This window comes from Aythya ferina (assembly GCF_964211825.1).
Source record: "Aythya ferina genome assembly, chromosome: 1".
NCBI classification, from domain to species: domain Eukaryota; kingdom Metazoa; phylum Chordata; class Aves; order Anseriformes; family Anatidae; genus Aythya; species Aythya ferina.
In genome coordinates this window covers 148,516,163-148,534,201 of record NC_140296.1, presented here as the reverse complement: position 1 = coordinate 148,534,201, position 18,039 = coordinate 148,516,163, and the positions used below count along the sequence as shown (strand labels likewise).

The following is an 18,039-nucleotide window of genomic DNA, read 5'->3' as shown; positions in this document are numbered from 1 at the left end:
CCCATGAACCAGAATGAAAACATGAAGCAAAGAAGCAATTATGTAATTACACAGAAAATTACAGAGCACCTCACTGTTTAGTGCTTACATAACAATGATAGGCTACAAGAAAACCTTCTTGTTTAATTTCTGCAAATAGTTCTTTACATTCCACTAGTTTACTAAAGCCTTTAGGTGTTGACTAACAGCTGAAGAAAATTAGTTATTACAGAGGACTTGGCTCAGTATGATTCCCCCTGATGGTTTAGTTCCCTATCATAAGATAAAATAAAATGGGACCGCTCCACTAGTTTCAGTAGAGCTATCTTAGGCTACACTACATGGAGTATCATGGAGTATGCTGAGTATAACTCATGAAAGAAAGCTCAGGTTTTGTGCTGACTAATATATCAATTTTGAAATTATGGAATCCTGTTTATATTTGTGTGCAAGGTGGGAAAATAAATTATATCATTTAAGAAAATTGAAGCAAGGAGACTATTCTTTAAAACAGGAATCCAACTTGTAGAAGTGAGAAAAATATAGTTCCATGGATAGGGACGCCAACAAAGACCAACAAGAAATCTGAATTCTTCTTCCAACATCATCACAGAGTGTTCTGCTATGATTTTGTCTCCAGAGAAAAGCAGGTTCAGCATTTATCACATTACCAGACTTCCACCCTCTGTAGAAGAGTTATTTTCAGCACAACATGAAAATCTATCTCCAGCAAGATCTCAGTAGACGAAATTAATACATATTTAAGAGCAAGGTCTTTGGTACATTACCCATTTCTCCATGACACCTGTGTCATTTCACGTTATTGGTCTGTCCTGCTGCACTTTAAGCTAGCTGACATTCTCAGTGGAAGAGAGGAGAAAAGGAAAAACAGGAGAGGCCTAACCAGGAGAGAGTCCTATACTCATAGTATATTTGTGCAACAATTTTGCTGTGCTTGAGGCAGAACAAGAGGAACGGAATCTAATTCTGAAATAACAGACAATACTCATAGAGCTGTTGCAAAAGACAGCTAAGCTTACTCTGTGCTTCTGCCATACTGAAAGAATGATTCTCTTTCCCATCTCCCCATAAGATGGAAGCTGGGGCCAAAAGGGAGCTGTGATGCTTCAATAAGCTTCTTTGGGAAAATGAGATGTAGGACAAGGAAAACAGCTGAAGAGAGCATAAGGACTCATTCGTGTGCCACAGTACCTGTGGGCTGGATGTTATTCTGAAAGCAGAATGAAAAAGTGTTTTTTTTTTTTTTTTTTTTTTTTCTTTTTTCCATCTCTGCCAAAAAGGGAAAAAGAAGATGAACACAGCAGCATTGCTCATGTGAGAATAGTGTCTGTTATAAGAAGATATTGCTGAACAGACTCACACTGAGTTTGGAAGGCACCTCTGAGTTTGCACAGTCCAACCCCCTAGTGAGAGCAGGGTCAACTAGAACAGGATGCTCAGTAATGTGTCCAGCCAGGTTTTGAATATCTCCAAGAGCAGAGACTCCACAACCTTTCTGGGCAGCTTGCTCTAGTATTCAAACACTCTCACAGTAAAAAAGCCTTTTATGTTTAAATGGAGTTTCCTATACTTCAGTCTGTGCCCATTTGCCTCTTGTCCTTTGACAGGACACCAACAAAAAAGCCTGTCTCTGTCTTCTTTACTCTCCACATCAGATATTTGCACACACTGATAAGATGCCACTGAACCTTCTTTTTCCCAGGCTGAACAGTCCCAGCTCCCTCAGTGTTTTCCTGTATATAAGATACTCCCTGAATCACTTCCGCAGACTTGCTTCAGTATGTCCTTGTCCTCTTACTGGGGATCCCAGAACTGGATGCAGCACTCCAGATGTGGTTTCCTGATACTAATTCCACCTTTCACATGTTCCTTTTTTTATGTTTTAGTTTTGTCTGAAACTCCTTGTTTCATCCATGCAGGGTACCTCATGCGATCATTCCTACATGTCAAGATGTGCAATTCTTGATCTTGAAAAAGGTGAGCCTTAAAAAAACACTCAAACTATCTTATGAAGTTTTAGAGGATGGGGAAAATGAGAAAGAAGGAAATCACAAAGAATTCTGCTGTCTGTTAAAGCAATTTCTTGCCATGTTCAAGACACATGTTCATGTGCTTAATCCAATGGACAACTAATTTTTCATGCTGAGACAATTGCTCTCATAGAAGAACAATTAAGGAAGGCTTGCGCTTGCTCTGTAGTATCAAATAAATTGCTTTTTTTTTTTTTTTTCCTTTTTTTTTTTTTCTTTTTGGACATGTATGCCAGATGTGAAAAGCCTCAGTCTGCATTCATGTACCACATTAAACTGCAGAGAGAACTTGGCATTAGTGTAAATCTGAATCTCTAGCATATTAACTATCAAGTGATGCAGACCCCCTCCACTCCCCAAGAGGCTTTGCCTTCAGCCACATTAAGACCCATGTCAATCATCTCTGGCATGTATTTGAAGTGTCTGAGTGATGTTTGTTTTTCAGATCTATCTGTAGTTCATGTATGAGGAAGGACATCAGATGGCACATCTCCTGGTTGTGCAGGTTCAGACATACAAGGAGATTTCTTCAGTTTTAGGGAAAAGTGAATGTGACAGTTTTGAACGTACTTCTCTTGGAATCTGTTAAGTACCATAGGTATATCCTGATGGGATGAAGAGGCTACCAATAATACTATTATTAATAACATGCTCAGTAAATGAATTTTGAATTGGTATTATGATTCCTGCTCTTCACTGAAGCACAGCACTGAAATTCAAGAAAGTTGTTGCAATTCCTGCATGTGGAGAGAAAACTATGGAGGATCTGAGACTGTAAGGTGATACACTGCCAAATGACTTGTCGTCTGAGCTAGCATATAGAAGACAGTCAAGGAAGCTGCAGGCAGCTCTGAGGGTTGCATTTGAGAGCAGTCAGAGGAGTTGCTATATAAAGATATACACTAGTATCTCAGGAACATGATTTCATTCCTACGTGCTTCTCTCGATACCTTAGGGGAGAATCAGACTGTCATATCCCATTGAGGGGTACCATTCACCTGCTACCACACTTCAGAGCTCTAGCAGATTTGCACAATCAGTTTGGCTTCTATTGATTTCTCAGATCCTAAACTAGCTCAGTCTGTACTGCCCTTGCCAGCTAGGCTGCCTTACAGCCACCTTCCCAACGCATGCCATATTTCATAGGGACGGTGTACCCGAGCGTAGAGCAGCTCTGTGCTATTTACCTTTTGTCCACAAGGTGGTAGCGTAGCATTAACATTAATATAAAGATGGTGGATGACTCAATTTTCGACCAGTTATCTGACAGTCTCCTACTACTGGACAAATGTTGAAAATGTTCTTCATTTTGTTAACTTTCTAACTAAAGAACAGCATGATATATTAGGTCAAAGACATATACATGGAGATAGCAAATATTTATACAAATAAAGAAGTTTTACAAAAATCTACTCCATGCCTAATAGGGCTAAGTGGAAAGAATGAGTTGTAAGGATAAAATCATGCAACTCAGCTTTGAGATTTTGCCTTGTTTCCAGAACTGATGAGTTCAGATATTATCAAATCACACTCAAGGGGGAAGAAACCAGTTGGGCTGCAGTTGGCCCTAACATCACACTTGAGTGGCTCTCTGGCTGCGGAGCAATGTATTGCAGAACTTGTCTTTTCAAGACCCAGCAGAATTCATATCTAGCAGCTTGTAGGACCATCTCTTGGTAATCTATTTAAGGAAATATTTAGGCTCTTTTCTAAAGCTACATTATGTTATAGTTTTGCTTTGGCAATGACACTGTTGGCTTCAGTCTCATCTACAACTTCTCTGCATTTTCCACTGCTCATTGTTGTCCACCACATCTTGCAGCACAACTGTGAAAGATCAAAAAACTACTTCAATATTATTCTTCTTTCTCTCACACATACTGCTTTTTTCAGCCAAATTTCAGAGGTCTGGTTCACAACACAGACTCATGAACTGTTGTGCTGCCACAAATGAGAAGGCATTGTGCTTGCAGCAGAGGGTCAGGAGTGGGAAAGAACACATTAAACTGGAGTTTAGCCCATGAACACTTTGTATCATGGATCTGTGGCTGTAGTTCCCCATGGTGAGTGAGCTCTCTTGCCAGGATTTGTGTCGTATTATTTAGTCTGTCATACAACACAGGGTAAAACGTCCTTTAAAATCTTTAAAATATGTATTCCATATTGATGTTATGATAATTACTATGTAGAAAGTTATTTAATAACAAAGTATGTCCTAATTCTTTATACCATTATTACAATATGGATAAGCTAAAAAGATACCTTGTGACGATTCATACCTGTTCAAAAACTCTTCTTAGATCATAAAATAAATGTCATTTCATGAATAATTTTTAGTAGACAGGTTTTTATTCAACAAAAAATCAGAGCATTCATATAAACCCTCTGAAGTGACAGATTTCCCCCAGGGGAATGTGTAAGCTAACTGAGTAGAGATTTTTTGCCAAAGAAGAGCTAGGATGAGAGCTTTAACTCCTAATTACCATGGTCTCTACCTTCATATTGCATCATAGTTACTGCTGATTAACTAGGGCAGTCTGTAGACTCCTTAATTTGATAACTCCTTTAGCAGGTTACCACAAATATTGACTCTCACCTCAAATCCAGGTTGCAGGCTTCTTACGCAGGGTTGAAAGATACTGTATGTTAGTGTCAAAGAGATCAAAAGAATGTTTTCAATGTATTTGCTACCAGAACCTTGTACTTGAACAAAATTCCCTTATTTGAGCCTATTTACCAGTAATTCTAGGTGGTCTCCCATCAAAGTGCTGGAAAGTCCTCCTTAGTGTCACAGTGATTGCCCACAATCCTTATGACCAAGACAAAGTGTTGCACAAAACTACGCAGGCTCTCAGTTCCCGAGGGCATTACTACATACCATGGGTCTGACTGTAATTTTTCATCTATTACTGTAACAGTAGTAGGAGGCATTTATTTATGTCAGTGTACCCTTATAGTCTGCTGATAAAATATTATAAAGTATTCCAAGGAATGGACATAGCTGTCTCCAAGAAATGGAACTGCTGTTCCAGTCTAGTGAAACTATCCAATTGAGTGAAAATACTTATACTGATGGAAACAATTTTGCCAGCATGCTCATGCCACTGTTGGGGATCTCACACTCCTGACAGACAGAGCCTGGCAGGAATTTGGAGTGTAGATGGGGCCTAGATCAAATGAACAATTTGGAGTTAGAAATATATAGCAATGATCCTTTCAAAATGCTTTTATTTACAGAAACATTCAACTGAAATAAAGTCTCTTAACAGGAGGTCTTGATTACTTTTCCATTTCCAAACCACACATCATAATGGGGATGGAATGTGGTTACCATAAATTGTTGGTTTACAAATCATCACTGACTTGTTAGCAACAGCTAGGATGTTAGAGTTAGAGCAACAGTTTGGATGTGATAAAATAGCAAGAGCCCATTTTTCATGGTATCGTTGGAATGAATGTAAATGAATTCTTCCCAGAGATTCATTGTGGTGGTTGTGGTAAATAGCAAACTGCATATTTCCTGCTCATGTTGAAATCAATGGGAGTTTTATTATTGGCATCAGGAGAAGCAGGATTTGACCTTAATACAAAAGAGAAGAGGAAAAGAGAAAAAGATGAGGAATAAAGAAAAGAATGAGCCGGAGAGTTCTAAAATGACTAGTGATTCAGATGCCTGACTGGAGATACATCAAAAGAGGAGTTTAAATAGCAGAAAATACCATCAACCTGAAATTGGGGCCCCTTTTCATTTGGACTTCCTTCCAAAGTTTCCTTTGAATTCTCTGTTTGTGAACTTCAAAACTGAGGAATAACCATACTGGTCACTGCTGAAAATGCAGATATTCAATTTTTCCTTTTTCTTGGAAATGCTTGTCTTTCTCTAATGGCACTGAAGAGTTCTCTTATTGGGTTTTGGATGAAACCTATAAAAATCAGCAAAGGCATTCTTTCAGGGGAGCCAGCACAAACTTTCTTCCATACTTGTGTTTGAGTCATGACAGATCACTATCAGTCACTTAACCTAGCCCAAGCAAAATCCACATCTGCTAACAGACAGAATTAGCAAGCTTTGCCTCTGTCATAAAGGTAAATCTTCACAAGAGAGCTTCTGGATTAGACATACAGAAAACAAAAAGCTCTAGCCCAAAAGAGATCATTACACTTGCTTAGGTAGCAGACTAAACTACTCAAATTTATGTATTTATCTTCAAGATCCCCAAATACTTTGTAAAAACAGACTAAACCAAACAAAAGGACAATGTATGCATTTTCACTACATGGAACAACACATCACAAACTCATTTCCTTTATCAGGTGTTTTCAAAGCTCTCACCAAGGTCACAATTTCTAAATATAGTTGTTTAAATATTTAAAATAGAGAGTGAAATCTGGTCCTCTAAAGTCAACAGCAGAATTTCCACTGACTTCACATAGACCAGAACAGATCCTTAGATAAGTGAACTGAATATCAGTGAAGGTAGGATGACCTCTATTAGCTAACGATTTAGTACTTGTCTACTTAGCTTCTAACACAGGAAACATATAAGCTCCCTTCTCAAACTATAGATGATCTTAAAAACAGCTGATGGGGAAAATCAATAAAAATACAAACAACAAATGCAAAGAATAACTTTTCTGCCCAAAAGAAGTACTAGTCCATTTGACTGATGTTCTATCCCTCAATACCAAAACACAAGACATCTCCTGAAATAAAAGCCTATATCCAAGGAGTCTGGCCCTTAAATTCACCAAATTATTTGTCATGAACCTCCATGTGGACCTTCAGACTGGCACACACCTGCTGAAAAAGACAATTCTATACAAACACTTCTGAGAGTTTTGGTAAAGAATTTGGATAACATAAGAATGTTTCAAACCACATCCTGCAGTAATGCAATGCACGATGAATTTAGCCTTTGCTAATAAGAACTGAAATTGCAGTATATGCTAAATGGACCCCAATGTATGAACAGAGAAGCCAACTCAAAAAAAAAATCACTTTTTTTTTTTTTTTTTCTTTTCCTTGAGGTAAAAGGCTAATGCAGTTTGCTCTTTCCTGTCTGATATTATTTTTTTGGTTCTCTATACAAGATTCTTCTTAGCTGTAAGGCAGCCCTTTTAATAGCATGTGTTTTCCCAGCCAGATGAGGAAGGTCTGTAAAGGAAAGTTGTGTCTAATAAATGTCAATTTTCCTTAACAGAGTCAGACATTGTTGATCTCTAACACGTAAGAGCAGATGATCCAACTGAGATTATCACAGGAAATCCAAGAGGAATTTAATCCAATCTTTCGAACTTTCAGTGAGATTTCTTAACTGTGAAGTACATAAGGAAGCATGTTGACTATTGTCATATTTGGCTAGAGACCTCTTGTCTTACCAAAGTATTCTTTTCTCTAGACAATGATCCTTTCTCCCCAAAGAGATGTTGCTTTCCGATGGTGTTTGAAAGAAACAGCAAACACTGTTTTTTGAAGAGCGATATAGTCTGTGTTTTAGAAAATCCTAACACATTAAAAATATCTCCTTCCCAAAGGTAAAATATTTCTCAGAAGATGAACTTAGATTTATTAGCTTTGATTAGCTGTCACCTGGAAAAATCTATCCCCAAACTGATCACTGGAGTGCAGAAAGTCTCTACTAATAGCTGAGGTACCCATTACCCACTTCATTAGTTAATTAAATGTTTCTCATTCCTTCAGAGTGGAACACTGATATTGGGCCTGAAATATAGAAGTACATTCATTTCACAAGAAGGCTTATCTTCCTAAGCAATTCACTGCTCTGCAAGGGATTTCAGAAACAGCATTTCATATCCATAGAGTAACAGAATATCCTGAGTTGGAAGGAACCCATAAGGATTATCAAGTCCAACTCCTGGCTCCATGAAGGACAATCTAAAAATTAAACCCTAAGTCTGAGAGTGTCTAATGCTTTGCCTAAATGCTTCATGAACTCCAGTAACTCGGTGCCTTGACCACTGCCTTGAGGAGCCTGCCCCAGTGCCTGACCACCCTCTGGGTGCAGAACCTTTCCCTAACCCCCAGCCTGACCCTCCCCTGTCCCAGCTCCATGCCGTTCCCTCGCGTCCTGTTGCTGTCCCCAGAGAGCAGAGCTCAGCGCCTGCCCCTCCACTCCCTTTGTGAGGGAGCTGCAGGCCACCATGAGGCCTCCCCTCATCCTGCTCTGCTCGGGGCTGAACAAACCAAGGGACTTCAGCTGCTCCTCATACTTCTTGCCCTCTAGATTCTTCACCACCTTTGTTGCCCTCCTTTGGGACACTCTCTAACAGTTTCATGTTATTTTTATATTGTGGTGCCCAAAACTGCACACAGTACTTAAGGTGGGGTCACACCAGTACAGAGTAGAGTGGGACAGTTACTTCCCTCAGCAAGGAGTGCTGTGTTTGATGCAGCCCCCAAAAATGCTGTGTTTGATGCAGCCCAAGAAACATTTGGCCCTTTTGGCCAGGACACACAGTTGACTCATACTCAATTTGTCATTGACCAGAACCCCCAGGTAACTTTCCATGGAGCTGCTCTCCAGTTTCTTGTCCCCTTCTTTGTACATACATCCAGAATTACCCCATCCCAAGTGCTGAATCATTTTCACTACTTTCTCTATGGCAATTGTGATGTTCAAAAGAAAAGCTTTCAATGTGATGTCTTGGAGGATTTTTAGTCTCCTTTTTTGGTGAGTGGATTTTATTTTGATAGTTTGATCTCATTGCTGTGACTATTTAAACTCTGAATCAGTGTGGATTATGGTTTTACTGGTTTACTGGTCTGGAGTCTGGCTTTACTAAGTGGTATGGCCTTCCAGCCTCATTGTGAATAAAGGTACTGCTATTAGAGAATTTTTTAAATGCTTCAGCATTTCTCTACATGGTGGACAGAATGGTTTTGTAATGCAGACTTACCTTACCTAACCTCACTTGAGCACCAGTAGCTGTCTCTCTGTGACAGCAAAGAGCTTAGTAAAGAGAGAATTTGCCTGTCTTGGGTGCGTTTTGCAGCTTCTGTTGCCTTTCCTGCTGCCGTGACCAGACTCTTTCTCCCTTCTGGCACTTGTTTGCAGCTTGAGGCCAAGTCTGCTGCCTTGAAGTCAATGGAATCAAAGCTTGCCCTTCAGCTCTTCCAGTGTATGCCATAGTAATACCAGTTAATGAAATACTTGCCTGACCCACATCAGTTCTGGTTAAGAGCAGAACACCCCAGAACACCCAGTCAGACTTGGGACTCCAGGAATTATGGATCAGAATATTTAGAGGCTGTGCAGAGCTTACACGGCAGGCTCATTTGCCTTTGAGTATACTGAGATTCAGGCATAATGAAATAATTGCCTTTATAAAAACATTTAAGGCCTGCTTACCCTTATTTCATACCTAGTGTATGCTAATTTGCCATTATCTGAGGAGTTCAAAATATGACATTCTTTCAAGATTACCCTTTTTTCTATGAGCACATCTACCTCCCCACCTGTCTTTTTAACTATTGGTCTTTCATTGACATTGCTTCTAGAGTAGGGAAATTTCATATTTCAGCACTGTGGGGTTTAAGAGAAATGTCAAAGTGCTTCTTAAATAGCCGTGGTTAATGCATACTGCATACTCACATGGAAATGGTAGGCTAGGAATGGGGATATACCCAGAGAGGCACGGATCAGTCTTCACAGCCAGAAGAATCCTGAAGATGGCCACGGAGTTGACAGACTCTGTAGAAACTCCTGTGGAGATCAGAAGAAGCTTCAAACTGAGTATTTCTTAAATCCCGCATGATTGATAGAAAAGCAACTGTTCAGGCATCTGGTAGCCTTTGGCTATATGCTTCCTAAAGAGTGTATACTGCATACTGCTTAAAGAGCACAAAGGCTTTTGGTATGTGGTTTATAGACAACACACAAGTTAGAATGTGGTATTAAGAAAAATGCTGTGTTTCTAATGTATGTAGACATTGTTGTAACTAATATTTAAATTATAACTGCCCCACACCCCCACCTTCCCAAAAGAGTCCAAAATACCTATTCTTGCCAGGGACAACAAAGTAAACCAAATTTGGAGTTTCTTGGTCAAGACAGTTTTGAGTCATGACATTTATTTAAACTAAACATTAGGAAATTATCCAAAAAGTGAGATCACCCCATTTTTAAAAATGTCTCTGTATCTCCCAAATGTTTTGCCTAGTATCAGGCAAGTTTTCATGAAAGAAAAAAAAAAAAAAAGTAGTCCGACATGGAAGTTTGCCTGTGCAATTTCAGGTGGATTAATTTCAGCTGAAAAAGTCAGGGTAGGATTCAAAATCAGGAAGATCTTGCAATAAACTAAACTGTGGAGGAAAGAAACATCTCTCCATCTTGTATTTTCTCTCAGCCAGAACTAACAATAACTTTGCCTCTGCTACTGAACGGCTGAGCCAAAAAAACAGAAAGACAAAAGCCAAAGACAAACCAAAAAGACAAGAAGCAGAGACAGAAAAAAGACAGTGAGAGAAAAAGAAAATCTACCCCACATACAAACATTGCTCTGAAAGCTGAAAGATAAGAACAACTGCCTCTGTAAAAGTCAGTTTCGACATTAGGAGATGACAGAAGCAGCAGAGATGGCAAAGCACCTAACCTGACCTACTGTCAAGAAACGCTAATGAAAACAAGATGGGAAAAACAAGGGAAGTTTGTCACTTTAAAAGAAAAAAGCCACTTTTAACACTGACAGTATACAAACCAATAAAATACTAAGAAGTTGGATCAGGTCCATATCAAAGTAACTCAGCCTATAATTACATGAGAATCAAAAAATGTCAAAACACAATAATAAAGATATTGTGGAGTACTTTGTCTTTTGTAGAGCAAGCCCATCTATACCACCAAATAAGGGAAAAAGTTAAATAAGAGTGCAGCATGATGATTAGAGGAAGGGAACCATAATGCATGGGGATGAGCAGAAGTTGGGTGAAGATGAGAAGAGGGGCAGAAATTAACAGCAGTGTATAGTGAGTGAAAAAGAAAAGAAAAGAAAAGAAAAGAAAAGAAAAGAAAAGAAAAGAAAAGAAAAGAAAAGAAAAGAAAAGAAAAGAAAAGAAAAGAAAAGAAAAGAAAAGAAAAGAAAAGAAAAGAAAAGAAAAGAAAAGAAAAAAGAAAAGAGAAGAAAAAGGAAAGGAAAGGAAAGGGAAGGAAAGGGAAGGAAAGGAAAGGAAAGGAAAGGAAAGGAAAGGAAAGGAAAGGAAAGGAAAGGAAAGGAAAGGAAAGGAAAGGAAAGGAAAGGAAAGGAAAGGAAAGGAAAGGAAAGGAAAGGAAAGGAAAGGAAAGGAAAGGAAAGGAAAAAGAAAAAAGGAAAAAGAAAAAAGAAAAAAGAAAAAAGAAAAAAGAAAAAAGAAAAAAGAAAAAAGAAAAAAAGGAGGCTATCCTGTGTTAGAAAGATACTTGAGAAACTTCTGTAACAGACAGTCATGTCTTCCAGAAATTTCCATATCTAGGTTTCTGGAGAAGGATGATATCTTCCATCAGTCGAACTAATACCATTAGATAAAAACAAGCATACCTTCAGAAATATGGGTCAAACTTCAGGTCTGAAATGGAAAAAGGGTTTTTTAAATACTGTGAAGATTGTCTATTTGGCCAGCAATAGAAGATGGAGCAACAAACATATCACCTCTTCCCACAGAGCTAGTTTTGCCTGTATACTAAGTCCATCATTGTTACATCAATATTGTAATTAGGAATTCCCGGAAGAGAAGGTCAGATATAAATTGATCCAGCTACACTGAGTAAAATGAATTCATATCAGCTTTCATTAGTTGATAAATCACTTGAGAATCTGGCCAGCAGAATGCTGAATCGTAATTGCTTGAAAGGGATTGCTCCCAAACATACACATCATTTATCTGCTTTTGTTCCTACTGAAGTGAGTGGAAGCTTTAACCTTTCACTTTGGTGGAAGCATGATGAGGCCAGCCCCAGGTGCTCTGAAAATCTTAACTATTTCAACGTAAAAGTAACCTGCCTTGTGGGTGTAATTCTTCCATAATTTAAAAATCAGACAATAGGGTCCGTGTCTGATTTATTTATTTTTTAATTATTATTATTATTAAGAATAAACCTTGCTTATTTTTAATATTTCTTCATCATAACTCAGACTGTATTTCAAATGAAATGACATGGAGAACAGGAAAGCTAAGCAGAATAAAGATATCACTAATTACCCAATGGCAAATGGGAGAACCTCTCATGTCTTCAGACTACACATCTATACAGAAGAGACAGCAACCTTCTGTCCCCCAGAAGCTAATCCTTTTTCTTCTTATAAACACCTCATTTAATCCAAGAGCATAAATAATTCTGGATTTCCTGAATTTTATCCTAGATCTATTACTGCAATCAATGGGAATTTTGAAAGTGCGAGGGGCTGGAGCCTTGGGCTATAAGATCTAAATCAAGTCTATGTTTTTTCTATGCCTGAAAAGTGCCCACAGTTTTATGAGTAACCTATAAAAACAATTGAAGTAATTGTGGTGGTCCTACATTGTTTAGATTGTTTGCTTTCTACTCCCCAACTTTGTAATATGAACAGAGCTATTACAATAATTTATTATAGTTGGGTTACAGTCTTGCTATAGAAATCTCTGTACAAGCAGAGAACCAAAATGTAGCCACAGATCCAAAAAGCTTGGGGATGAGACAAATTCCTTGTCTATCCCAAATTCTAAATGCATCCAAATTATTCTAGTGTCCATGTATCCATGTGCACCACTTATCTCCGTCTTGAGGCCTCCTTAGTGCTTTAAATAGCTTGTCAGCCACAGATGAAAACCTCTACCTTATGTAAAACTTACATTCCAGAGCTTTCTGTCACCAATTTCTCTCTGCACTAAGGTCCCACTGGAGGGATGGGACCAAGCTGCTCCTGCCTTTTGCACAGATACTCAGAGCTGTGACCATGGAGCTGAAATGCCTTGGGACAGAGCTTCGACAGTCCCTTATTTAGTACATCAGCATGGGGGAGGGTTAGCTGAGATAACAAGGTAACCTGATTGCTGCTGCTGGCAGGAGGACAAATGTCAACATTGCCTCTCCATTTCACAGAAACATACCTGGCTTTATGAAGAATAGGTTAGCAAATATTTTAATACAAATAGTAACCTCAGCAGAGCTGCCAAAGCAGGCTCCAAAGAGACTGACTTGTTTACAGTCTGGACCAGTGCCTTAAAACCTGACGTGCTTATTCAACAGAAAATTAACCCCCAAACGGGTATCATCATTACTGCAGGGAGAAGCTCCAGAAAGATAATATCCTGACTCTCTCCAGCTGAACTCAGGACATTGTCCGTGTTTTATCACATCAAGTGCCCTTGTAGTCATTCAGAATAAACAAGAAAATAAAGAAGTGAGGTATATCACATGTGATAGCTTGGGTCACTGGGACTGCATAGATATTTGGATGTGGCTCAACCCCCTGCCTTCACTTGAATTACTACTGGAATCTAACTTCTTGTATTGTTTTAAGAGACTAAATTGTTCTCTCTATGTACTTTGGTCATCCCAACTCAGATGTTATCTTTTCCTTTCCCACTCTAGTTTTTGGCTACAAAAAAATACATGAAGAAGAGTGCTGAGAAGAGCTTTATTTTTTATTATTATTATTTTTATTTTTTTTATTTATTTTTTTTTCCTCCAGCTGCAGAGTATGTATGCATGTGTCTATGGAACTGCTCTCCTCCAAGTGACTGTGACAAAGATTGTAATTTATGAAGACATTTGCTTAAGAGGTTATTGGTGATACTCATGAAGATAAATGCTGGTATAGATTTGATCTTGAGAGGAACATTGGTAATACCAGATTGGTATAGGTAAAAAGCAATAGAATAAACTGTTTCCAAAGTCACTGTAAACATTCAGTGGCAGATGAAAACTTTCAAGGGAATGGTCACTGATCTGGAAAAGTCAGTGTCTACAGAGTGTAGAAGTGTAATAATCTTTAGCTATTGAATTTCTTGGAAGATGGAGGGAAAAGCTAGTCCTGGAGTTATTATGTAAAGGCCTGCATAATAATTGGATTTTCCAATAAAAACATTGGTCAGCTTTTGTTGCATAATTCAGTTGATTTTGAGTAATCCCATGGGAGAACAAGAGAGAGCTGATGTAGAGCAGGTAAGAGACAGGGCTTGCATATGTGACTTGCTGACAGAGGTCCACTGTAGGAGGCCATGCACATCTTCCATGGAGATCAGTGACGAGTACTAGAGTGGTGGCCTCTAGGTTAAAATAAATAAATAAATAAATAAATACATGTCCATTACACGGTATGTCAAAATTTGCTTCTTTGGGAGAACATGATCTTTGACCTCCATCTCAGATGGAAGTTATATGACTGGATTTGTATTTCTTGCAAATATTCATGGGTCACAAAACTTACTAAACTCAGAAAAAATATTTTTCTTCTTTCCTACATACCACTTCCATTGGGATCCCTAACTGAAGCCATTCAGGACCTGACAATATCAAGAGACTGAAGTTGTGATCTAGAAGTAAAAGTGAACGTATGGAATTATTGTTTGAGGTGGTCAAAGGACATTTGTGATGGCAGAGGAAAAGTGGTGTCTTTTATGACCAGCCTGAAGGCACATGACTCATTCAACTCTTCTGTCAATGGGCATGTACTTAGACAAACAGGCTTCCCAGGGCCACACGGCAAAATGATATTTCTTTGAGGGATGGAGTCACAGTCTCTGTCAAAGTAGTGGTCTGTTATTAAGAATGCAAAAGTGAAGCAGCCTGTAGTTATCAGATCATAGGAAGGTTGGGGATTAAGCACATAATCCAACTAGATTTTGGCAAGACGTAAAAACACATACCCACTTCCACTGAAAATATCTGACAGCATCTCCTCTATACTGAAAGCTTAATAGAATGTAATGAAAACTGAAAGATTTTCCACAGTACCCCATAAAGCTTTTAAAAAGAATTTTATCCCTTTTGTAGAATTCTATAATTGTTTAAAAACAAAAACAGACAAAAGATCATCATTTCCTCCTTGTCTGTATTTTCAGAGTACTATCTGCAGAAACTTATTAGAGCCAACCCTACTAAATTCTTTACAACTGTCGCAAAAGGGTGGTTCTTAAAGTGAAAAAGAGAAAAATGTTAGCACTTTATGTAATGCCTTTTTCATTTATACAATCTAAGAGGATATCGAGGAAGTTTAACTGTATACAAGTCTCCGGTGGCAACAATCAAGCTGGAAAGATTTCTCTACAAGCTCAGCCTTGTTTATCTGCAAGTTCTCTTGTACACCCTTGTTCTGTCTGTCTCTCTTTGCTTTGAAGGCAAAGGAAAACCACATTCCCTTGAAAAACAGCAGACTGAATACAGTATTTGTATGACAAAAAAATAAATTAAAAATTATACATTTTACAAGAGCTCTTTCTGTGTCTGTTCTGCTGGAAGCAACATGACCCAGTAAACACATTTGCTTACTAAAAAAGTCTGGTCAGGTCCAAGTCGCACAGTAAAATCTTCCCTCGCTAATCCTTACTCTATTCCCTATCTTTAAGTAGAACAAGTCCCTCTAACCTTTCCTACCTAAACTCACAAGGGGGCTGAGTGTTCCCTCTCCTATCCCTTGCACCAAACATGATCTGGAACTCCATGCCTTTAAATGTCTAACCCATACCCCTCTTGCCATTCAGGGCCTTGATGACTCTGTACCCTCGTATGCTATTTTCCCTCCTCACGTGTCTGGTACAAAATGTTAAGCATCCTCGTGACCTTTAAACATCCTGCTCAGCTCTCCATCTCCTCTACACATGATCCAGACTCATCTCCACCTCCTATTAGAAAATCCTGTGCATGCACCTGGCTTGATTACATCAGCATATATGCACACAGCTGAGCTAACACATTTCAATGAATCTACTGCAGAAGCAAACGGAAATGAATACCTCTCCTTCTGTCGGCAATCCAACAGTTGCTCTACTGTGGTGTCAACTTGGCACGCAATTAGATTTATCCGTAAATCTATTTTCACTGTTACCTGAATTTCATTATGTGAGAGCTAGAAAAGAACAATGTTGACAAGATTCTGATGGTGGCCTCTAAAGTATGAAACTATTTCAGGTCCTTGTGCTTGAAACATCAACTCATATATAAGCTGTTAAAACAAAAATTCTCTTTTTCTACTAGATGAAACAGTTATATATTCCAGGAATAATGTGTGAATAAAGCAAGTACTGTATGAGAGATCAAGACAGATAACGATAAGCTACTGGAGAATTTACCTTAAATGCAGACAACCCAGGAGTTGTATTTCTCCAGATCTCTGCTAGGCACATTGAGTTTTTCAATGGTGTTTTACTGTACACAGGTAGACGGTATCTATTTCTTTCAAGCATTCAGGAAACACAAGAAACTGATTTTTACAAATAATTTACAAAATAATTTTACAAATATGCATGTGCAGGAACACATTTGATCTGTAATCCTGGATTTGACTGTAGAACATACACAGTCCTTTTTCCTTTAGGGGTATAGGGCTCCTGGGTGGGAGGGACACTGTATACAACTCCTCACTACTACTGAACAAGCCAAATCAGTGAATAAAAGTGTGGGGTCATCACAGGCACCAAAGGAGAGCAGCAGTGTAGGAAAACAAGTGCTATTAGGAATGAAATGTCTGCTCCAGATTCTTGTTCTGAACTTGACACCAGAGTACCAGGAAAGTCTCTGTGGGAGAGTTTGGAAGACTTCAATTCATGTCTGGTGGAGCAAACAGCAGTTGTAAAATCTCAGGAGATGAGGGCCACCCAGAGTGTGTCAGTTTATCAACTGGACAGCTGTGGTGTGTCTACAAATGCCAAACCATAAGCATATTGGCAGGGGAAGCAGGAATTGTGGCCAGCACACAAAGAAGTGGCTCCTGAGTTTCTGAATTGCCTGCCTCTCAGAATACACTCACAATCCAGGCCGGGCTGCCAGTTCCAGCAAGACTACTGTACTGCAGGCCAGTGACATAAACACATCTCACACCTGGCTTCACAGCCTTTGGAAAGATTCCTGTAATATAGAGGATGGCAAATGGGGATATAGTAGCATTGTGATCATCTGCCTGTCTTGGGTAGGGTAGCGAGATAACTGTACTGTAACTGGACAGACCTTTATACTCTTACTGCTCCTCAGCTGTAGAAACAGTCCTCTGGGAGCTTTAAACAGGGTAAGCAGGGACCCTGAGGTGGTAAAGAAACTACTGAGGGACTTGAATAAATATTCTAGGATCATGGGAGCATGCGCGTAACAGTAAAGCTACTTTTGCACACACACAGTGGTCTTACCACAAAACAGAGCTGTGTGTCTTAAATAAAAAAGCGTAAGTTGTTGCTGATGGCTGAATTTTCCACCCACAGGAAAAAACAGATGGAAACCAAACCACATGAATCGTGAGAGGAAGGCAAAGAATCATGCCTCGAAGAAGAACTTTGGCTACAGTGGCAAGATAACCAGCATCAACAACAAATGCCCAAAGGAGGCAGACAGGCAGTAGGTTAATTACCGACTGAAGAATTATCCAAAATATATGTGATATTTTATATTAGCCATAGGTGTCCTTCAGATACTGTATAAGCTGTGATGTTTATTATTACTGGTGGCTATAGTAGTAGTAAGAACTGCATTAATATACCAATAGGCTTTGAGGAGATAAACTCTATTCCTAATGAATTTCTAATGGATTTCTTGTGAATACTAATGATTCCACCTAATCTGTTCCTAGGATCTTAATTAGGGCTTATTGCATCTAGATTTTAAGTCTTGAACACTGGAATTTATGTGCAGAGGATTGTGTGGACTTCTTAACCGGTGAAGAGTTAGGCAAATGTAGAGGGGAGTAGGTGCTGCCAGTCCTGTGCCATCCTCAGGGCTGACCTAGTAGCTGTTTCCTTTTGGTTTCCTGTACTTTCATTGGAGAGGGATACACAGAAGTAGTCTGGGAAATGCCTGTCATTCTGTGGTTAAGGGAGAGAGGAAAG

General features: G+C 39.0%; 1 protein-coding gene across 1 annotated transcript in view; it reads left to right on the top strand.

The window, feature by feature from the left end:
- Window positions 1–17,535, top strand: part of LOC311430089 (tyrosine 3-monooxygenase-like) — a 54,506-nt gene extending 36,971 nt beyond the window's left edge. The window contains exons 12-13 of the mRNA XM_084506458.1: window positions 1,920–1,977; window positions 17,419–17,535. Coding sequence (XP_084362584.1) covers window positions 1,920–1,977; window positions 17,419–17,448 — 88 coding nt within the window. The 3' untranslated portion in view covers window positions 17,449–17,535. The remainder of the gene's footprint in view (window positions 1–1,919; window positions 1,978–17,418) is intronic.
- The last annotated feature ends 504 nt before the right edge of the window (window positions 17,536–18,039 follow it).